Genomic DNA, 22,924 nt, shown 5'->3' on the forward strand with positions numbered 1-22,924 from the left:
TCTCTCTCTCTGTCTCTAAATCTAGCTCTATATAGCTTTATCTCTCTCCCTCTCTCTGTTTTGTCCTTCAAACCTGCTCTTGCCTGAGCGGTTAGCGACTTCGGGCGTCTCCGAGAGCAGGAGGCGGGGATGGAGCTGGTAAACACAGCTAAGGCACTTCCAGAATGTCCCGATTCAGCAACTTTCTTTTCTTTCCTTCCCCCCTCTCCTCCCCTTCAAGGGCAGCAAAGGAGGCTTTTGTTATTTGCTCCTTTTGAAGTTTGCTTCCCTCTTGCCTCGTCCCCCTCCTGTTTATAATTTAAGATCTCGGGAGCACACGGACACTCTGCTCTCCCCAAGAAATGTGATTTCTCGGGATAACCGGTTACCTCGATTTTCTTACTTTTATCAAACCAGTCAGGCTTCCTGCGTTCCTCCTGCCCCTCAAATAAGCACAGGTGGATGAGAGCTCTTAACTTTCCAGCTTATTGAAGTCTGTTCTTTTCTAATGGCAAATTGGAAACACTGTTGCTGATTTTTCTTTTTTTCTCTGCTGTGTTATTCTTCTCTTTTCTCCCTTTTCCCTGGTCTCCCTCATCTGCCCCCGCTAACTCCCTCCTTCTGCACTCCTGTTTCTAACCGGGGCCCCTTTCATTCAGGTAAAACTGTAAATTTCCCAAAGCGCCATTGTTCTTCAGGATTGTCCAAAGCTCCCTAGAAATCCCCGAATACTTTTTTGGTATTTAAATCCCCGATAGATAGAACCAATGTAAATTTTGTGACATTCAAACCTTTTCTAGTTCACAAATCAGTCACCCTTGTCACAGTTATTGAAATTCCGCAACTCGCCACACCAGGACGGTGGAAAAAGCGGGCGCGGTCTTTGTTGCCGACCAGGCTTTTGATCGCCAGAGAAAATTTACTTACCTTCAGATGAGTGAGCAGAAAAAGAAATAACACTCCCTTTGATTTAGTTAGGAAAATGCAGACATTTGGATTCAGTGCAAACATACAACACTCGCTTGTTTTCGCGATGCGGCCCTCGATTAACCTGTCTTTGCCCAGCGCAAAGTCTATTCAACAACTGCGCGTAGTTGCTTTTTGTCCCGTCCACAAAGAGCCATTGACCATATATTAAAATGATTGTTGAAAGGTAGAGGAGTATGGCACTTAAAAGCAGGAAAAAAAAATCCCTGTGACTCAATCAATTAAGGCGAGTAACATTTATGCATTTCAAAAAATGCACACGAATGCGGGGGTGGGGTGGGGTGGGGGAAGAAGGTTGCATTTCTTCGCAGCTCTGTTTAAAACCCAGCAGCCCCGGCTGAGGGTTTAGCTCAAGCGTCTGCATATTCATTAGGTCTAATTATTTTCTAGTAAGGAAAACACAAAAAGCCAAGAGTCGGAATCCTTCAATTTGCCCTTTGTTTCTAACTTCATTTGGCTTATTTGCAGCTGAATCACAGCCCTAAACTCTTTTCTCAGACAAAGAAACCTCAACTCATCCTTTCACAGGCGCCCAGTTAGGAAACTCACCAGCGCCAGGGAGAAAGGAAAATGAAAATGAATATGTTTTGCCCAGTCTCCCGCCTTCGCTGCACAGATTGGAGCAAGGCATGATCGGCGCTGGCCGCTCTTCGCCTTTCTGGTTTTCTGGTCTTTTCATGGACTAGATTCTCGATTGGGGGTGGTGAGCTGAGCCGCCCTTTTCCTGGGCTCTCCCCGCTCAAAACTCTACTTGTGTATCTGGGGTGGTTTCCCGGTGTCTGAAGGAACTGTCGGCGCATTTGCGCCTGTGCTGGGAAATAAAAATTTGAGAAAGGAAAAAAAAATTAAATGTCTGTCCCCAGCAACAAGTCTGAATGCAGCAGCCCAGCATTCCCCACCAACTTTGAGTGAACCAGGGCTAGGTAATGGAAGGCAAGGGCTGCCACTTGAAGGATGGTTTTTCAAAAAAAAGGGGGGGGAAATGATACACTTTGAGTGGCTCGGATGTATCTTTTTGAACAAAGTGTTTTCTGCTGCCTACACGGGGAGGTTGGATCCTGCCTCCGCTGCAGTTGTAAAAACCTTATCTGCAAGAAGTTTTCTCTAGAGGCTGTACTGCTCTCACTAGGGAGAACAAATATTGAACCCACCTCGCCTGCCTTTCAAAAAAGCAAGGGAGGGGACATGAGGGAGAAGGGTAGCCATTGGGAGGGGGAGAGGGAAAATAATTCTTCAAAAAAGAAAAAGTCAGTCTTCTCCTCTCCAGTCCGTGGAAAATCCAAGGGGGACGTTGACGAGAAGGTATTTTTAGGAAACGCGTCCAACTATACATGGTAAGAGTGAATGTGGGGGGAAAAGTTGTGGGTTGTAGAAGTTATCAAGTGGGATTTGCGGCGCTCTCTGCAGGAAACGCAAGCGGCTCCAGTTCAAAGCCACATGCACCAACGTGACATATAAGCCATTAAAATATCATCCTGACGGCTCATTTCTGCTTCATCATACATTCCCTAACTGCTTCCCGAAAACTGGAAAAGGAGAAATGAAGGATGACCGCCTCGCTGGAACCACAACAGAGAGGCTTGGAGGGGTTGGTGGTACCCCCTCAGCCACCCCAAAGTGATGTGCAGAAATGAGGCGACCCCAGCAACAGGTGGAGCGGGGTAAGTGCGTGAGTCCAGGGGGCAGACAGACGGGAACTGTACCTCCCCCAGTTGGGTAGCAAGTGCCCTTATCGGGGCCATTGGCACCCAAACCCAATTGGGGGAAGAGGCCCAGCTAGGCTTTCTCCCCCAATCTCTTCCCTCCTTAGCCCCTCAATCTTGGGTATAGGCCCCACCGCACTGACACTGGGGGGCGGAGGGGGAACCGTCCGCCAAGGGGCAGCTCTGGGGAAGAGTCCATTCCTTCCTCTCAGGAAAGGGAGTGGGGTGGGGGCAAGGGGAACAAATGGAGCTCCGGGTGGCACGGGGACCAAGAGCAGCTTGTTGTCCGCCCGCCCTCCCTACCTCTCTTCCTTGTAAATTGCCTGGTTGTCCCACCGTGGGCACAAGAAGGGGAATCACGGCCCTGAACTTCCCTCGAGCCGAGTGAGCGGGCCGCGCCGGGAAGCGGGCCCTGCAGCAGTCTCCCTGCTCTGCCCCTACGAGGATGGTAGGGAGGGACTCAGCTTCACCTCCCCAGGGTCATGGAAGCCAAGGTAGCCTGGCTGGCAGCAAGATGATGAAACTTCTCCGCCCAAACCTGACGGCGGTTGCCGGCTGGGTCAGCCGGAAGGCTAGGATCCTCGCGCTGGCGCATCCTGGTCCTGCCTCAGGACGCTGACCGCTGGGATCTGCTCTCTTTGCGCGTCGCCTGTCGTGGGTTTGGGACTTGGCTTCCTTTCTCTCGGGTGCGAACGAGGGCTAGGAGTAGCTCTCTGGGGAGCAGGCCGTAGCCCCCTAGGATTCTGGGCCCTACCCTAGACACCTAGAGACACTGGAAATTAGGGGCAAGAGAGGCGGGAACAGCCTGGCTCTGAAAGGAAGCTAAGGACTGCCTCAAAGGCTTGACTAGAAAGTTTAGGGTTGATGAATGGTCCACGGGGACAGCTGGGAGCCAGCGAGGTTTCAGCAATGGAGACGGGGCGTTGGAAGGCTGCACCTTGGCTGGCACCATCTGCAGGAAACCCCCTTTGGATTCCAAGGTCATATTTCTCCCCCATTTCCGACAGCATTAGCCGCACAGCTACCCACGACAAGGCACCACGTTTCCTTCCTTCATCTAGCTGCCGGCAGGTTGAATGGGATGGTTCACAGGGACGGTTAAATATCCAGTCTGGCCCTTCAGGAGACCCATTAATGCAGACTACTCTGAGCACACGGAGGTCGCCCAGCCTCCAGTTCCGAACTGGGGAAACCCAGGCTCTTCCCTCTAGGGAAGAGAAGAATGAGAAAAGGCCGTCGCACAACCCAGCCTCGCTGCGCAACTTCCTGGTATTCGAGGGCCCGATGGAGGGGAGCCAGGGAGGTGCCGGGTGCAGCTGGTGACACCAGGCAGGGGGCAGAGGTGGAGAACCTTTTTTTAATTTTTTTTTATGGCTTTGGCTTGAGAGCTCCCAGACAGCCTGAAGGGCCCCTGCTCACCCGCGCCAGCTGAGCTGTGGCGGATAGACGAGCCTGCCGGTTAATCAGTGTGGAGCAGCGTTGAATGCTTGGGGACTGGATCCGCTGGCTTAGGAAGCAGGCTGCAGGTGACCTCTGACCTTGATCAGGCCTGCACATCTAGAGTGAACCCATAACGTGAAGCTTGGGTGTCCCTCCAAAGAAAAATAGTGCCTTTTGCATGTACCCACCGGCCTACCTTCTTGGCTGTCCCCTCCCTGCACGATCAATTACTGGGGCTTGCTGGCACCCTTTCCTCTTCTCTTGATGTGGGAACGCAGGAAAATTCTAATAAGTCTCCAGGTTGTGCTTCTGACTGGCGAGTCAATGTCCAGGGAAGGTGTAAGGAGATAAGTCAGGAGCAATCATTTCAGGAAAATCAATCGCAGCATTTTCAGGGCTTTTAAATCCCTGGATTGGTGGGGATCTCAGGTCCAGGGTCCCAGGGACTTCTTCCAAATTCTCTCACCCACCCCTCTTTCAGTGAGATGACTAGTTTGTTAAGTGGGGTCAGAGTTTGAACCAAAAGAGAAGATATTTACCCTGGTTCTCTGCGCTGGCTGGTGATGGAGCAGCTACAGAGAGCAGCTAAAGGTCCCAGTTGCCTGCTCTGCCCGACGTCCAGCCTCTGCAACACTTGTTTGCATGCCTGTGGGTTTGTAATGCACAAGACTGCCAGGACCTGGGGGTAGAAGAGACCCAGGCCTCTTAAAGGAAGAGCTGGGGTAGCATTGTGGGTGGACAGAGTTCTCCTGGGAAATTCACACCCATTTTCTTCCTAAGCAAAAAAGTAAACTCTATTAGTTCCAACCAGCCAGGACTTTCCCCCATGCCGGACATCCTGCCATGAAGAAATTTTAGAGCAAGGACAGGACGCCCAGCATGCCATTCCTCTGTAGGAATGCAAAGTTGGGCCTCCTTTTATCTCCTGATTTGTCTGGGAAGGAGCTTATTACCGTTGGGGATGGATGTCTTTTGGTTAGAAAGAATTGAAAATAAATAAAACCCTCTGGGAAAAGGTAAGTCTACCCCACTCCCACACCCCTCAGGCTTGGACCTAGAAAAAAAGGGAGAGGGAAGGGTGAAAACACCCAAGCTACTTCAAGCCCAGGTTGGGAGTCGAGGGAGAGAGAAACAGACCTTTGAACATACAGAACTGGAAAGCCTTTGAGATAGCAGAGCCCCACTTGGATTTGGCCTGTGGTTCAACAAGTTAAACAACCGCTTGATCTGTGGGCTGGAGTGTCAAGACAGGCAGACTTTCTCATTGACAGAGGGCTTGCTGTGTTTGTCCAGCCTGAGACCTTTTCAATGACTGTTTGTCTTTCTAGGCCAAATGGAGAGCTGGGGCTGGGTGGATTGCTGCTGTTTGGCTGCTCCACTGCCTTTAGCCTCCCCCTGACAGATGCAGAGGTCCCCAGCGTGGGTTTCAGGCTTTAAGGTGGCCAAAGGCTTGCCAGCTCTGTCCACAAAGTGAATCTGATAAGAAATCAAATATCTCGGTGGGTTGAGGATGGATTGTTTATGACGGTCTTAACTAAGAAATGGGACAGCCAGGACCAGATGATAGAAATTATACCTTTCCCCTCCCCCAATCTGGTGAATTTTATGTTGACTTTGTTTGAAAAATCAACCAGTGATGGCTTCCAAATGGGTCTGGGGAGGAAGCCATGTGATGGATCCCACACCACCAGAGCAGAACAGGGTCTACAAATCTGCAAAGAAATTCCTTTCCTCTCACTTCCACCAGTGACAACTCAATCTTTAACCTGCAACCTTGCAGAGAACTCCCAGCCCTCTCCCATTTCATCTCACTAAACTCAATTAATAAATTTAAAGAAAATAATGGGGGCTTCTCACATAATAAATTCAGATTCTAGAAGTTAGAAATGTTTGAAAACTGACTGACTGAAAGGGTACTTAATTCTACCTGCAAGGGAGATCAACAAATGAGTTTCAGATAAAAATCTAGTTGAGAAATGATGATTTTAATAATTTTTATCATTAAGGATATATTGTTTTGTAATAAATATGGGTAGTTCCAAGCAGAGTTCTTTTCTTTCACTTCCAAATTTGAAAGGCTGAAAGACTCTTGAGACCAACACCTTCTTTTGTACATTCAGGCCACACAATCTTGCCATACAAACATGTATGAAATTATTTAGCCAGTGACTGTCCCTTTTTTCTTTCCTAACAGGCTCAAAGTCAGAAAATGAGATACAAGACTTCATTGGTGATGAGGAAACGATTACGGCTTTACCGAAATGCCCTGAAAGAGTCAAGTAAGTTAAAATCCTCTTTTGAATATTGATTTGCTGAAGTTTCTTTTTTTTTTTTTCGAAGTAGTGTTGTTTTGTCTTTTGCTTGTGTTAGGTAGTAAGTCTGCGGGTGTTTCTGAAGTTCAGATGAAACTTAGAAGAACACCTTGGTGTTTGATGCATTTGCACACAAATCAGCGACACAACGTCCCACCAGCAACCAACTAATCCCCCTCAATGCCTACTCATCTGGACATTCTAGAATTAATATTTGACGACTCTCTCATTGAAACAACCACCCCTGACCTTCTGCAGTTCCACTGTCACATTATTCTATGACATATTCATCTTGAATTCATTTCCAGACGATTTGATTGGAATGAGGTTTGACATGTATTGGCTTCCATGAAAGGAGCACACTTTGATCTTGGTGATGGGGTTTACATGATATGCATCATCTTTACCAGGGACACCAGCCTTCTGCAATGTGGCTGCGACGACGTTCCCACAATGTGGTGTCTGAACAGGGAGTGACTGACAGCTGCTCGGTCAGGAATACCTCCATTGTGAAGAATTTAATTTAATATTCTATTTAGAATAAGCATATGATTTAGGGTTGGATATTTCCCCTTCTAAGCATGTACTTTACCTCATTTCAACTACACCACCATCTGACAGTTGCCTCCAAAGTGTTTCTTTGTTGGTAGGAAAAGCAACCTCCTTAACAAAAGTTAAATGATAAATCAGGAAATGACTCTCTTCTATTATTTTGGGATGATCCGATGGCAGAATTCTCAAGACAGGTGTGGATATTATGTAAATTCAGTTGTTTTAATTCCTCAGGGCTGTTCTGAAAGATCTTTTAGACTTGTTTCTTAATCTTTTGTTGAAAGATGTTTTGCAGAGCCATTACTTGAAAATTAATTTCTATCCAAGTATATTTTCTCTCATACTTAGTTCCATTAATGATGACTGAAGCCCAAACTTGCATAACAGAGGGGAGGGACATCCATCCTCCTTTATCTCCAAAATCCTGATAGATTTCATCTCCTTTGTACAATATGTGCTTGAACATAGGGTGGGCTCCTGGGGCTTAAGTTCTTTAACTCCCCCCCCGCCCCCCCTCCAAGAACAGAGACAACCTCTCACTGCAGGAATCCTGAGGTCTGTTTGTGAATAGCCTAGGAAGAGATATGGCCCTGGTTTGGGGTGGTAACCTGGTCAGAAACAAGGAAGAAAAGATGGATCAAGTGACTGCAGATCTAGGTGCAGAGCATCCAGGCAACAAGGGTCATGCTTGGTCAGGTTCTGTGCAGTGAGTGGCCCTCAGCATCCAGGATCCTGCTCTGGGCATAAGCTGTAGCAGATAATCTTCATTTAGCACTGTTTAAAAGATCAAAATGGAAAAATGGCCTAATCATTTCTTTCCTTTCCAAGGGAGAGAGTTCAGGCATTCCCCTCATTTAAGCCAGTGATATGAGGAGCTCGGGCAGATGATATAATCACTAAATGTTTATTTCTATATAAAAAGACTAGAAAATCAGTTTAGTTTATGCTGTTGCATTGGACTGGCTGGGGAAAACAAGGGTGCTTAGGGCATGATTCTGGGCACTGGAGGGAAGTTTAGGGTCTGCTGGTGAAGCCTGCTCCAAACAGCCTACCCTGGGCTGCAGGATGTATCTTTTTTATGCAAGTCAAGCAGGAAACAATGCCATAAACCCCAGAATGCTTAGAAATAGAATGCTCCAGCCAAGCGTTTGGTATTGGGGTTAAGCGTGGTGAAATAACTTCCTGTACAAAACATTCTGATCACCACTGAGGGAAACACCATTCCTCAGTCTGCCCAATCAATAGTCAATGAAACCTGAACTCCTTACTACCTGCAAGACTCAAAGGAATTGCTCTGAAAACTAAAATATTCCTCTCTGACATGGGTGCCTTTTCTGTCCTCTGCGGCTAGCTAGATACTGCTGCTTTGGTGCTTATTTCAGAGATAAGCCTTGAAGGCCCTTACATAATTGTCCAAAGCTTCCTGTCTATAAATATTAGTGGGTAAAATGTTTTTTTTCTCCCTATCTCTGTCGCTGGGGAAATGTCCCTGTGGGAAAATGTCCCTGGTCTCAATGCTATGCGTAGCTACCAAGGTGTGAACCATGTGGCTCCAAGGAACTTGCAAGGATCAGACAACATGAGTGACCTGCAGGTGGACTGACCCCTGACTACTCAAGAAGTACCTACCCAGGATGTGTCCAGATGTTTTCAGTGCTTCAAGAGAAAGCTGCATCTGGGAGGGAGCTCCATGGGGCCACATAACTGTCGGTGAATTTGGCTGAATCAGATGTATCTGCACTTCTGCTGTTGGCACAAAAAGCCATACACATGTTCAGAGCTTTTCAAGGGTAAAGATAGTTAGAGTAGGTAGTATACTAACAGTTTCTGTGTATAAAACCTCTGCTTCTTATCCCTAAAGTCCACGGAGTAAATACTTAGAATTCAGGGGATCTGCAAAGTTGGATGGGGGGGGATTGCATATTAATTTTCACCACCTTCTAGTGGAGAGTTATCATTTTCTTCTATTATGAGTGTGGACAACCACAGGACTATTAGAATTCCTGACTTCACCAGGTTTCAAAAAGGGTCCACAGCCTGAAACAACTTAGATAACCTTGTTCTGCACTGTTATTCAAAGCTTTGAGCAGGTGGGGTCACAGTGTCTATATTAAGACATCCATTTTTGTGCAAATCCGAATTTTAATGGAAGTCAAAATGGATGGTGAGTTTGACAAACATCTTGAACAATAGATTGTAGATCGCTTACATTCAGTTAGGAAAGAAAATCTTTTAATTGCAGGACTACCCTGCACTTCAGTCTGAATGCTACAGGATAGGTTGACTAAGCTCTGTGTTGAGGGCTGTTTAGGAGAAACAGCTGGGCAAGGGGTTCCAGGGAGGAACACACACGTTTGGATGTTTGGTTTTGTTTTTTGTTATTTTCTGAGCCCTTCATGAATTCAGCCCAGATTCGCATAGACGACTGCGGCATTCAACACACACCTGCGCGGTGGGGAGCCTTGAAACCACTCACTGAGAAGTGGGAGCACCTCGCTAGAGAACACTCCTGACCAGGTTTGGAAGAAAGGAAAACAGGCGCCTGTAGACAGATGTGTAAATCCCAGAAAGTGAGTGTGTGGGAGAGGGTGAAAGCTAGGAAAGAAGACAAATCCTCAAAGTCTAGTCTCAACACTGCTGTGTTGGTTTACAGAGCAGAAGGGGTTTGGCTGTCAAATGCTCTCCTTCAACTTTTTTTTTTTTAATGCTAACGTAGCATCTATTGGTAGCGTTGCTTAAGCTCTTCCGGCTGGAGAAGCAAAAAGACCTACACTTGTCAAAGCCGAGGGAAATTGTTGTGGAAGTTAATCCCCCCTAAAATGCGCCCTGAGAGGGAACAATGTATTAGATGAAGAAAGTCTGAAAGAACCTGCCAACCATTATAAATAAGTTAATTATTTTTAAAATTTAAAAGAAATCCTTATTTACTGACTAGGACATGTATAAGAATAGTCCTTGGTGCTGGGGATAGGTGGGGCAGCTCAATCAACCCTGAGTCAGAGTTCCTTGTAACCTCTCCAATCTTCTCATCTCTGCTAGGGGTGCGAGGTCTTTTAATCAATCCCTAAATTTTTTCTTAGAAAACCAAGCTTTTCTATGTTTTGGGGGGGGGCTTTTTATGGCCACCAAGGATGCCCAATTACTTAGGCTGGCATTTTCGTCTAGAAACCAAAGCAGGGGTCGAGGCCAGCAGAACTTTAAATCGCCAGGCGATGCCGCCAGCCCTAGCCAGTCGGCACCAACAAAGGACATCTCCCACCCCCGCGCCCGTTTATACCACACTCGGCTGGGCCAGAACTGAAGGTTGTTGTTGTTTGTTTTTTTTCCCCGCCGTCAGCCTCCCAACCCCCACCCCAAGACTATGGAACCCGTAGCCCGGGAAGGCATCCGCCAGAGGTCATGGGCCCACAGTCCCTCTCATTGCCTGGGCGGGGAAACGTGGTGTCCGCTCTTCTCGGAGCCCTGAAGGCAAGAGAGGAGGAAGGCAGAGACTTTGACCGTGAGCAACAAGTAGCGGGAGCTGAAAGTGGAAGTGATCCCCAAGTCCCCTTTCCCAAAGGCTCCGTCTGGCGGCAGGGCACAGAGCTCTAGACCGCAAATTGACAGAGGGAGACCCGGGGAACCAGAAGCTGTTCCTTCTTGCTGCGCTCCCCTAGCCTTTGTTTCTTTGGCCAGTCCGCCCGCGGGTCGGCGTGATTTGTAGTTGGGAGGATTTTTAGCCCCTCTCAGGGGGGCTGTGTGGTTTCGAGGCCAGCCTCTCCGAGGTCATCACCACCTCCAGCCCACTTCTGGCTCTGGCCAGACAGAATTCTTGGGTTCGCGCGTCTCAGAGCGCCAGGCACCCGGGAGGAGGGAGCGGCAAAGCTAAGTGGGAAGAAGGGAGTGGAGAGAAAAGACAGGGGGAGGAGAGAAGAAAGGATATAAGTAGGAAGGTGAAGTGTGGTCAGGGCTTTCGGAGAAATGAGATAGATGATAGATAGGTAGGTAGGTAGATAGATTGATAGATAGATAGATAGATAGATAGATAGATGATAGATACATAATTTCAGAGAAAGCGAAAAAATAAAATTAGGCGCAAGGGCTGCTAGCCTAGGAGTTCCTTCGCTCTCCATCGTCTAGTCTTGAGCCGCCTTTCCTCCCTGGATCCCGGCTCCCGCCTCCTTCGGGCTCCTGCAACAAACCACCGAAGCCGTCCCTGCTCGCCAGGTGCTGTCCATCAGCCCCGGCAGGGCTAGGTACGCTAGGTCTGCCCCGAGGACATTACCTGCAGCCCAACACCCCCTCCCCAAAGTCGTAGAGAATCCAGCCCCGCTCACTTTCAAGAACAGTGAGGCAGAGCAGATCCACCAAGATTTCGGGAGAGGAGGGGGAGGAGGCTCAATAGAAGAGAAAAGAATTCTTGCCCGGGTCAGAGCGCATGAGCAGTAGAAGCTGGAGATGCTGAGGGTAGGGGAGGGGGGGGGGGGTAAGGAGCGGGGGCAGTGTGTGTGTGTGTGTGTGTGTGCGCGTGCAGCGAGACCTGTCATCGCTGACGTCGGGCCGGGCTGCGGGCCAATGGGCGACCTAGACGATTGTTCCTCTCGGCGGGCCCCCGTCAAGGCCCCGAATCTCTATTCAATTCCTCACGCGCCCCGCTGCTGCCTCTGTAGTGTTCGGGTTTCAAGTAGGCTTTAAAGACCAAGAGAGAGGGAGGGGGAAAAAGTCACAATCCAAAACTTGATGGGGGGAAAAAAGTTTGCAGAAGTTTTTTGTGATTGTTCTTTCCCCTCCACGCTGTCAGGTGACGGTGGCCTGAGGGACCCCACCTAGGGAGCTCCAGGGAGTCCGAGCCCGGATGCAGCAGGCCGCCACTCCCAGCCGAGCTGGGCGCTGAAATTAGTATATATGGCCCCGGCGCTGCAGCACCACCACCGCCACGTACATCACCTCTTCCCTCACCCCACCCCCACCCCCACAGGGTGCGGGGACCCAGAGCGCCGCGGGGAGCTGGTCGCCCCAGCGAGCTTGGGGCGCAAGTCCGACCCCTCTGGAGCACAGCCCAGTGGCCTCCAGCAACCCACAGACTCAGCACTGCGCGCCCCACTGCCCCTTCCACTTACCGCGCCGCCACCATCCCTCTCCGGCTCATGGAGCGGCAGGGGGCTCTACCCATCAGCCGCCCAGCCGGCCCGCGGCGGAGGTGCTTGGCCTCGCGTGGTCCAACAGGTTTGCTGCCGCTGCCGTCTGGCTTCTGGTCCCGGTGCTGACCACGGAGGCCGCGGTGCGGTTGGGCTGGGCCTGCCCCCCCGGGGCCAAGTGGAACGCTCAGCCCACGCCGCCCGTTCTCACGCTCGCTATTTGTCTCGACAACAGGTAGTAGCTCTGGACATCATGGCCACCAGCTCGCTGCCGCCCTCAGCCCTTCGGTGTTTCCCGGCCTTCACGAGCAGCTTCCCCAGGCCTCCGCCAGCGGTACTTTGAACGGACTTCTGCGTCTGAGGCTCCCCGGAAGAGAAATGTACTCGCGGCCCGAACCCTTCGCGCCGGGACCCGTGGCCCGCAGTGACGCCCTGGCAGCTGCCGCGGCCCTGCACGGCTACCGGGGCCTGAACCTGACCGTGAACCTCGCCGCGCCCCACGGTCCCGGCGCCTTCTTCCGCTACATGCGCCAGCCGATCAAGCAGGAGCTCATCTGCAAGTGGCTGGCGGCGGACGGCCCAGCGGCCTCGCGCCTCTGCTCCAAAACTTTCAGCACCATGCACGAGCTGGTCACGCACGTCACCGTGGAGCACGTCGGCGGCCCGGAGCAGGCTAACCACATCTGCTTCTGGGAGGAGTGTCCGCGCCAGGGCAAGCCCTTTAAAGCCAAATACAAACTTGTAAATCACATCCGCGTGCATACGGGCGAGAAGCCCTTCCCCTGTCCTTTCCCTGGGTGTGGGAAGGTCTTTGCTAGATCAGAAAATCTCAAAATACACAAAAGAACTCACACAGGTCAGTATTCGGCACTATCTCATGCGGATCCTCTGGGGAAGCAGGCGGCTTCTTCCGGGCCTCGGGCTGGATTTCCTCAAGTTTCATCTGGGGAGAGGGAGGGATGGTTTGGTGTTTCCATGAGCCAAGTCCATAAAATATTAATTATGCCCTTCTATTAGAGTCACAGAAGTTTCCCGAGGTTGTGTGTGGGGAGGATAGTTCGGGATTTCTACTCTGGGGGGCGAGGGTGAACGTGTTTGGGTCTCTGTGTGTGCAAATGTATGCTCCCTGCTCATCGAATTTGATTTTAAAGTATTTAAAACAGCACTGTTTCCCCAAATCTTAAAGACAGGGACAATTCAGTTTTCCCGGTTTCTTTGGCGAGCACTCTTCCATCGGTCAGTCTGACAATCTGACCACCACCTGAACTGAGGGGTCATCAGGGCCCTTGGCGCCTTCTTTAGGATTTGGGGTCTTTGGGCTAACTTAGGCCCTGTTTTGGATTCTTGGTGACTTGACACTTGGGACATTTGACAACTGGCCTCCTCCCTTTGCTTTAGCAGAGATCCAAGGAGACTCATCCGCCTTAAATGTCACTTACTGAGCTGTTAAGTGAAATGGGGACATGTGTCAACCACATCTGTTAGTTCTAGTTAACAGAAAGAAAAGGAGCCGGCCCAAGAGCTTGTAAAACCGAACTTCTCTGGCCAGAAGCATCTCTAACTAATGCAATTGCAAGGAGAAAGTTTTCACACTTCCCAGAACAGCCTGTGTAGTTACTACATTAATTAGTTTAGCAGCCGATGTTTGTACGCTGTTTAGCTAAGGTTTTCTCGCCCTCCCCAAGTTTAAGAAGTTAACGTCTCCCCTCCTTGTTTTTTGTTTGTTTGTTGTTTATGGGTTTATTTTTTGGGGGGGGTGGGGGGGTGGAGAAGAGGACCAGTGGTGAGACCAGGGAATGAAATAAGTTCCAGCTTCATGCCCCTCTTCTCCTACTCCTTGGCGCTCTGCCTTACGCACCTCTATTATTGGTGGAAACACTGGCAATTATTAGAGTCAAAGAATTCCCCCAGGCTCGCATTGCCTGGAAAAGAAGCTTGCTAAATCCTGCCTTCTCCCCGAAACCCTGCAATCTTAGAGAAGGTCCGTGGCCAAGACACTGGCACACGAGGAGGCTAAACCAAAGTGCACTTCTAGTCTCTTTATTTCCGGAGCATGTCTGAAATGTATGGTTTTCCGGAGCTGTTTCCAGGATGCCTCCCACCCCACGCAAGCCTTTGTTCCCCGCCCCCCTCCGAGTTTTATCCCGGGGGAGGTGAGGTAGTGATCACCGCCCACAAGCCAGCTACTCCATAAACTGGCAGCAGGTACTGCGAAGGTAGACGCGAAGTCCTGAGCCAGAGAAGGAACTCATTTTTAATGACAGGGGGGTTTAAACAAACAAACTTTTACTGCTCTTCGCCGGCCTACTGTTTGAAGTACGTGAAGCAGAAAATGATTAAATTCTTAGTGCAATCATCGACCTACAGCAGAGAAGCAAGTTCAGTGCGCCCGGGCTGGCTCAGGTGTGTGTCTATTCAGGACCGAATTCTAAGTACGTCCTTTCCACTGGCAGTCCTGATTCATTATTGCTGGAGTTAAAAAAAAAATCAACAGAGCCTCGCCTGCTCCGCTGGCGTTTCCCTCAAATCTCCCTCCTAAATAATGAAAAGAGAAAAACAAACAAACAAACAAACAAACAAACAAAAAACCAAAAAACAAAATGTTTCTCAAATGGCAATAGACCTCACTACAAATTATTCATGAAGACAGTTCTAGATTCAACAGGAAAATAATTGCCTTTTCAAATATTAATGGCGTTTCATTTCCTCGAATCGTGGAAGCGGCGAATAGGAGCTGATTTTTCATGAGTTAAAATTCTGCCGGATCTGAATCCCGGGCCTGGTTTCAGAGGCAGATGCCCCAAGCCCACATCGAAAGGTTTCACTTTGTGGAGGTCACAGCAATCCCGGAACAATGGTGCCGCCGCGAGGGAGCTGCGGGCCAGCCGCCGCGCTCTGGCGGGTCCCCGCCGCCTGGCACCTTCCCGGGACCCCTGGGCTGGGGGCTGGCCCCACCCTTCCAGGCAGTCGGTAAAAAGAGGCAGGGCTGGGGATCCCAGGTAGAGAAGAGACCAGGTCTGGGAGGAGAGGCTCGGACAACCCGGGCCAGCCACAAGTGCTAGAAAATGGCGCTAGCGAACTGCCCCGCCACTGCCGAACTTTGTCTGGCGGGCCCGGCGCGGACCCGGGGCTGGGGCCCCCCCTCTCCACTGTTGAGCCTCTGGGAGGAGACTCCGGCCTTTCACGACTCAGTCCCAGGCCCAGGCTGCTCGGGGCGGGCTGCAAGGCCCTGAACCAACCCTGCCTCTCCACATCCACCCATCCAGGGCGCAGCGCCCAGGCCTGGTGGGAGGGAGCAGGAAGGAGGCAGTGTGTTGCGGGGGGTGGGGGTGGGGGGGCAGTGTTAGGCCTGGAGACCTGGGCGCCTTCTGCAACTGGGAAGAGGGCTCAAGGGCACGGGGGCGGAGATGGGGGAGAGGCCTCACTTGGCCTCCCAGCGGCCTCGGAACTTCCAGGCTATCCGTATCACCTTCAGTGTCCTGTTGTTGTTGTTGTTGTTTTGTTTTGTTTTGCCTCTGCTCCTCGTCTGAGACGAAATCACTGTTTCTGTTTTACAAGAATGTCCAACGAGGCTCTCACAAGATGGAATAAGTGTGTGGGGGAATATTTGGTGGGGGGCATTCGATCTCAAGTTCCATTCCTCCTCTGTTTTCTCAGCAAATCTTTTCTTTTGCAGGCCCTGACTTGCATGATTCTTGTGATTTTAGGGGGGGGGAAAAGAAAGTTTTAGTTTTACAGATTCTAACTGGGGTTGGGGGAAGGGGAATGAGGAACAAATAGGGACACTGATTTATTCTGCATTTCTCTTATTTTATTTATTTTTATATAAAACGGTACCGGTTTCCCGAGAAAAGGCGGATTTCAGCACCGTTAAGTGTTTCACTGTACTAGCAATAGTCCTGAAGCGGGGAGGACGCAGAGGCCGGCCAGGGAGCGAGCCCTGGGCCCACAGCCTGGGCTCTGCCGCGCGGAGAATGTTATGCGCAAACCTCTGGTTCAGCCTGAGCCTTAGCAGGCCTTCCGAGTAGGGGCTTTGTTTGTTCAAACCTGTCCCAAAGCGCCAGTCTATCCTGGAAACGGCGGGAGAAGCGACAACAAAGGCAACAGTCCTCCAGCCCTGCACATCATCCTCCTTGGCCAGACGCTTGGTAGCCGTTCCCTCTACCCCGGCGCCCGGCGACGGCCACTTGTTTAAAAGCGCTTAGATCCTTCCTCCCCTCCTTCACGCAGCTGCAGCTCCAGCAGGAATCCGGGCTTCCGGGTTCTCGGCATCCTGTCCTCCCACACACACCCGCGAATCCAGCGGGCGGTGAGCTCCGGCATTGGGGCTCGGTGCTCGGTCAGTATTTCCACCCTAATGCGCGCTCGTGCCTTCCCGCGTCTCTACAGGACATTGCACCAGGGAGCTGAGCCCCTCGCGGGTGTACCCATGCTGCCCACATGCCCTCTGGTCGGCGGAGCTGGGCATGGCCTGACTGCAGCAGCTGCACTCATACCGAAGCCACCACGCTCAAGGGTGCGATTGCGGGATAGGCCGCGGATGGGACTTGGCCCGGGCAGACCCTGCCGTGCGGGGCTCCTAGGCGCAGGCATGCCAGGCTCCACTGCCGAGCGTGGGTGGTCTGGGGAAGCCAGTCGACCTCTCACAGTCAGTTCGGACTGGGAGAGCAGGCTGCCCGTGGCAGGGTCTCCGGAGGCCGCTGGAGCGGCGTAATAAAATAGTACTGCCAGCGCGCGTATCTAGAGGGATCCCAGAAGGGTTAGGCAAGATTTGAAGAATGCTGCTAAATGTTTGTCCTCAGGGGGTAGGAGGAAGGGGGAGGGGGCTCTATTTCCCGTAAAAATCGCGTCTGAAATGAGTCTTTGCTCAGAATACCTTTCTCTACATCACAAATCCACATTATGCCCATGCCATGTGCATCGGCTGCGCATCCTTAAATTGTCCCATCGCTTTGGCGTTTGCACAAAACCTACTTTAGGAAACAATTTAAGCCAGGATGGGGTGTGTGTGTGTGGGGGGGTGAACTGCTTGGTGGGGGCGGGGGCAGAGACGTTTGGCTGGAACAACAACTTTAAATTGAGCAGATGCGAGCTCCTCAGTCAACTCATTCTCTGGGCAGAGGTGCTTCTGGCTCCGAGTGGAGAAGAGTTGGAGGAAAACAACCGGAGTGGATCAGGATTTTCCAGGATGGAAACTTTAACTAAGATGGAGTCTTTGTCGCTCCTCCTCCGTACCCTCCCCCAGGCCCAGGCGGGAGAGGGGGAGGGGTGGAGGCCTGCAGGAGGGAGCTCAGGGGTCGCGCTCCGAGCGGGGAAGAGAGGGCCGGGTTTGAGGGGCCGAAGAAAAAGCTTTATGAAAATCTTTACTGGTTCTTTTCCAAATAATGGCAGAGAAATTGGGAAAGGGTTGTGAGGCCGAGCCGGGCCGCGGCTTACGCGCACTAATGTGTCTGCATTGCCTCCACCAGGGGAGAAGCCCTTCAGGTGTGAGTTCGAGGGCTGCGAGCGACGCTTTGCCAACAGCAGCGACCGCAAGAAGCACTCGCACGTGCACACGAGCGACAAGCCATACACGTGCAAAGTGCGCGGCTGCGACAAGTGCTACACGCACCCCAGTTCGCTGCGTAAGCACATGAAGGTTCACGGGCGCTCGCCGCCGCCGCCTAGCTCTGGCTACGACTCGGCCACGCCATCTGCCCTCGTGTCACCCTCGTCGGATTTCGGCCGTGAGCCCCCGGTGGCCTCCTCGGCGGCGGTGGCGGCGCGTGGTACCGACTTGAGCGAATGGTACGTGTGTCAAGGCTCTGGCCCAAGTCGCGGCTGCCAGAGCCGCGCTCCCAAGCCGGGAGCCACCACCTGGCTATGCTGTTGCCGTCGCCGCCTCGGGTTAATTAGGGCTGCTGCTGTGGTTGCTGCTTCTGCGTACACTGACTGCTAGTCTAAGCTGGGTCATTGAGGCTTGAAGAGGAAGGAAGGGAGGGAGGGAGGGGAAGGAAGAGTTGTTAGAGCTCATTGAATATACTGATAAAATGTCCATTATTTTAAAACATAGATATGGTACTCTTATTTATTCTGTAATCACACCCAGTACCCCCAACTCACCCACATACGTCCTCATGTCTGGGTAGCATGGAACCAGTGTTGGGGTAAAGAAAATAGAGAGACAGGCAGAAAGAAAAAAATATATGTTATGAGAGTTTATATGCAACAACTGCAGATGGCAAAAGACCGCAAAGTCCTCATTAGTTAACAGAATGGGAAATGTTTTCCTCGAGGCCTGGGCCGCTCAGATTGCCACCCCCACCCTCACCCGCACCCCCTTCCCAGCTCTCAGTTAGAGCCTTCTCAGAAATCTGGATTGCCTAAGGTGTCAGAGAGAATTCCTGAGCTGTTATCCCATCTCCTATTTCCTTGCTGTTCTGCTTCCTACACTTCCCCTCCCCCCAACTATCCTCTGAAACAAAAATACACAAGTTCCATATCCCAAAATTTCCAATCACTTCTATAAAGGAGATAAGAGGATCTCAGCACCATCCCCTGGAGATCACGTGCCTCTCCTCATGGACTGGCCCAAGCACACAGATACACACCTCTGACTGCTTGTCTGTCTGCTTTGCATATACTTGAGGTGTACTTGAGGTAGGGGGTGAGTCCAAACAACAGGAAATACAGACAAAAGGATGCTAGAGGTGCTTTAGGATTCAATGCTCTGAGTCACCCTCAGACCAATCACCCTCTACCCACCTCCCACCCTTGTCCAGTCGCTGCCTGTAGAATCTAGTGGGTGCTTGGCGCTAAGTGTACAGTGGGCCAATGACGTCACTGGAGCCGAGGCCTCCACTGTAAAGCGATCCCACCTAAGCAGTCTGTGTCTGGATAACTCGCATCAGTTCTGTGATGGTCTTTTTCAAAAAGTGCACAGTGTTGGTCTTATTTTTTTAAAGGGTGGGGAGGAGACAAGAGATGATCTGAATAATAAATGTTTTAAAGGCAAACACACAGTAGGTCTAGATTGAATGTGTATTGTATGTGCTGGGTACTAAGTCCTGAGAAGAAGAACCAGATGTTGGGGACAGGAGAGAGGAAAGCCTTTGTAATTGTTGCTAAGGGGGGAAAAAAATCAGGGCCTGTTTTCCCATCTGCCACCCTTAGGGAAAATGGGGTTTCCCGGAAATCCTTGCTGAGATTTGGAGGGGGAAAAAAAAGAAAAAGAAGGGAAGAGGGAAGATAAGTAGGGGTATGTTAGTCCCACCTAGTGGGGGCACCGAAAGAGCTCAATTTTAAAAGTTGAGCCCAACAAACAAATCCTGACCCCACCACTCTACTGGATTTTCTTGTGCTCTCTCCTCTTCGGACACATCAGACAATTCTCACTCCTGCCCCACAGCCCCACAGCTCTATCAGATAAATAACGTCCTCACTGGAGTGGGACTGTTTTCATTACCTCTAATAAAAAACAGAATCTTCCCCATACATCCTTAGTGAATCTGCCCTCGTGGAAGGACGGCTACAACCTTCTCTTTCCCCCACTACAACAGTGCCCAGAGTTTTCCTGACCAAGGGCCGGGTTGGCAGCAAATACCATGTCCACATCGGGAAATACCCGCCCCAAGCAAGGTGCAGAGGGCGTCTAGGGAACTTGAGCCTTCTGACGATGTTTAAAAAGTCTCACTTCTCCAAATTGGACTCGTTTCTTTCTCTTCTATTTCTAGACCCCATTTTGCCTTCCACCCCCATCCGAAATAATGAAATAAAATAAAAATGTTTGGTCGGCCACTAATCGCCTTTAATTTTTCATTTGCTTGTTACAGATGTCCACCGCGTTGCTCGCAAGGTAGTCTCTCCCGGCGCAGCTGAGCTCCCGCATCTCGCGCCTGCGACATCAAAGAGTTCGCGCACAAAGCAATGTTTCTTCGCCACGGTGCATCTTCATGGTAAGTTAGGATTTCTATGGCAATGGGCAAGTCGCACTGAAATCCTGAAAGGCCGAGCCTGGAGCCCGTCCAGGCTTTTCATTAAGGACATAATATTTACGTCTAACAGGCCTTTTTTCTTGTGTATACAAGTATATATTTTTGTTTGACGCGGACTAAATCATTTTCATTTAATTTCCGGTAAACAAAACCCACGCGAATGGGCACTTGTTCCCGATCATAATAAAAATGGATAATAATGTGAGGGAAGAAAAGGGCCGCTTGAATCGCCGCTCAGCCTCCTTTGTTTCTGCTTTCTGCGGTGATCAGAGGGCGCATTTGGGTTTGATGGCGAGTTTCTAAAGGCGAGGAAATGGTTTGTAAGAAGGGAAAGAAAAGGAGAAAGGTCTAATCAAGCTCGGGTTGTTCAAAGAGTCGGGTTTTGGGGTTGAAAGTGTGAGTTTGACGGTGCATCAGCACGCCGCGTTAGGATCGCCATGGAAATGCGCGCAGGGAGCGGCCGCTTCAAAGGCGGCACACTTCACTGCAGATACTCTATTAAGATACATTTGCGCTGACCTTTGCTTTCACGCCATTTAATACTGTCACTACGTTCTCCAGTCTATACTTCCTCCCTAGGACCTGTTTCGACGGCGTTTAGGGGTTCACCCTGCACTCTAATGTAGGGAGGCGCTTTGGAGCCAGGGACGATTTCGGGAATGGGACGTGCCGGATTCCGTCCACCTTGGCCGCACCCCAAAGGGGCTCCAAGGTCAGGAGTAAATAACTATAGGGCAACCTCAGAAGCTTAGCAAATGAGCATCCCCAGCTCGATTTTGTGCAAAGCACTTCTCTGCATCTTGAACAAGGTGGAGGCCTGAATTTGAATGGCATTTGCAGGGCAAGGAACCCACCTTGGATGAGTCTGGGAATTTCAGACTGTGCCTTTGGGACTTTTCCACTTAGGCCCCCAGTACAGCCCGTTCTGCCCCCTCTATCCCAGAAGTCTCTTTGCAGCCTCCCAAACTTGTTTCTCCCCTGGGTGGTGTGTATGGTACTCCACAGGGCTGGACTGGCCCTGCGCACGAGCTCAAGAGCCCAAGGCCAAGGGAATAGGGAAGATGGCAGGAAAGTTAGAAGTCTATGTTCCCTTAATTGTCTTGTTGTTTATTTTATCCAAGTACCCTAGTGAATAGGGGAAAAATAAACATGGTGGAAAAAAATCAAACAGTGGAGTCTTCTTTAGTGCCAGTCCTTGTGGTTGAATAAAAAGGATGGTCCGCTTTCTATTGAGCTGAGAAATCTTTGAAGTGGGAGTTATTATCTGAGACATTCCTGCTTGTCGTCCTAACAACGCTGATGAAACGTAAAAGGTTCTTTGTCAGCGATTTGTTCTCCTCTCTGTCAAACTCCCTCTGCCCTGTTAGTTTCAAACCGTTTCTAAAGAGATAAAATCAAAATTCTTTTTAAAAAATACATGCATGCTATACTAACTGATAACTTCAGGACTAAGTCCTGCTAAGGGAAAAAGCAATGGAATACAGAGATATCAGGTCCAAGTCCTCTAGAAGTGTGCAGATGTGGAGGGGCCCTTTGCACAGGCTCTGGGATGTGGGGAAAGAATGCGGAGATGGTGCAGGCAGAGCCCACATACTGAAAGCTCACACTGCGTGTCAGCTTCTCTATGTTCTGGCCAGCACTCTGTTGGTCCAAGTCAGGTCACCTGGAGCCTCCTTTGGGGACCCCTCAAACTCCCAATATTCTTGGCTGGGACCCTTGGAACATAATGCTACAGCCAAGAGATTGTTAATATTTCCTGCTCCTTCAAAGACAGTCTCTGCTAAAAATAGACCCATTGTGTGTTTCTTCTCACTAGCAGCAGTTGGCAAGCCCTTTCTGCCATTAACAGAAAGGAGAGTGGCTTGAGGGAGACATTGTTTACAATTTCCTGTTTTCATCAGAATCTTAGAGTTCAGAAGATTCAGTTTACAAAATAGTGACCCCAGTGCATGCAAATTACCCGCTCCCATCCACATATGCAGCTCTTCATTTTATATTGTGCCCAGGAAAGAAACTTTCACCCTGTCCAGCTTTCCCCAAACCTCCTCATGTGGTTTTAAAGGTGGTTGAAATAAACAAGGACATTCCAGCCTTCCCACCCTGTGTGTACTGACTAAATGATTTGTAAAGTTTCCCCAAGCTGTAACCCATGCTGTTATTATAGTTGCCACAAAATGTTGTCTCTTATATTGATTTTTATTTGCTTACTCTAGGTCCCCATATGTTTATTTATATCACTAATTTATGGGAAAATGTAATGATTGCAATGAATGTGAATTATATAGACAGGCAAATGTTTTGTAATCATAATTCTCACACACACACACACACACACACAAGCCTGACTGAAACCTTAGACTATTTAGTACCCTCTTTACCCACACTGTTTGTGATTTATCATCTGTCCCCTTAGCATCCTTAAATTATGAACTAACTTGAAAGAAAAAAAAGTTATGTATGTGACTGAAAGTGATTGTTGAATGAAAACATAGTCGAAAGCCATGGCTTAATCTTGCTGTAAATATGTAAAAATAAATTAAATTCTGTGATTGTTTTTCCCTCCAAAGATCATTGTGTACATGGAGCTCCATTTTGCTATTTTCTTTGGAAATAAAGGATGTGGTGTTTTCCTCCCTCTTTTGAATCTGAGTGTCTTGTTATTGCTTCATCATCCTGGGAGAGATTTGGGGCCCTCCCACAACCTTCAGTCCTCTCCCCTGCCTTCTCTCACTCTTCACAGAAACATCTCTGAAGCCTAGTTGTTCAGGGTGGCAAAACAGAGGGATCCACCAAAGTGGCCATCGTGGAGAAGACCTCCCTCATCCCCAATTTCATCCCAGTGACATTGGCACTCATCAACC

General features: G+C 50.0%; 1 protein-coding gene and 1 long non-coding RNA gene across 12 annotated transcripts; one reads left to right on the forward strand and one right to left on the reverse strand.

The window, feature by feature from the left end:
- The first annotated feature begins 6 nt into the window (after positions 1-6).
- ZIC4 (Zic family zinc finger 4) lies at positions 7-22,707 on the forward strand. 10 transcript variants are annotated; one of them, XM_019664694.1, is made up of 6 exons: positions 7-2,300; positions 2,374-2,627; positions 6,304-6,388; positions 12,326-12,946; positions 17,559-17,877; positions 19,902-22,707. In XM_019664694.1, coding segments are annotated over exons 3-6 (1,011 nt in total). In that variant the 5' UTR covers positions 7-2,300; positions 2,374-2,627; positions 6,304-6,318; the 3' UTR covers positions 19,903-22,707. The 10 variants fall into 10 exon arrangements, with proteins under 10 accessions (XP_019520239.1, XP_019520240.1, XP_019520244.1 ...); XM_019664695.1 differs by having other exon boundaries at positions 7-638; XM_019664689.1 differs by lacking the exons at positions 7-2,300; positions 2,374-2,627 and adding an exon at positions 2,636-3,938.
- On the reverse strand, positions 5,138-12,319 carry LOC109394543 (uncharacterized). Of its 2 annotated transcripts, none has more exons than XR_002126472.1 (4): positions 12,073-12,319; positions 11,493-11,641; positions 8,603-8,716; positions 5,138-7,747 (listed from the first exon to the last, which is right to left on the reverse strand). It is a non-coding gene; the product is annotated as an uncharacterized LOC109394543 (long non-coding RNA). The 2 variants fall into 2 exon arrangements; XR_002126471.1 differs by having other exon boundaries at positions 8,603-8,719.
- Positions 22,708-22,924: the final 217 nt, after the last annotated feature.

Source organism: Hipposideros armiger, unplaced genomic scaffold, assembly GCF_001890085.2.
Source record: "Hipposideros armiger isolate ML-2016 unplaced genomic scaffold, ASM189008v1 scaffold_427, whole genome shotgun sequence".
NCBI classification, from domain to species: Eukaryota; Metazoa; Chordata; class Mammalia; order Chiroptera; family Hipposideridae; genus Hipposideros; species Hipposideros armiger.

What these genes read in the sequence shown, in the direction of transcription:
- ZIC4 (XM_019664689.1), top strand. Translation starts at nt 3,534, where the DNA reads ATGAATGGTCCACGGGGACAGCTGGGAGCCAGCGAGGTTTCAGCAATG. An exon ending in CCTCGCTGCGCAACTTCCTG is followed by an intron (nt 3,939 to 6,303) that starts GTATTCGAGGGC and finishes CTTTCCTAACAG; the next exon opens with GCTCAAAGTCAGAAAATGAG. An exon ending in ACACAAAAGAACTCACACAG is followed by an intron (nt 12,947 to 17,558) that starts GTCAGTATTCGG and finishes TGCCTCCACCAG; the next exon opens with GGGAGAAGCCCTTCAGGTGT.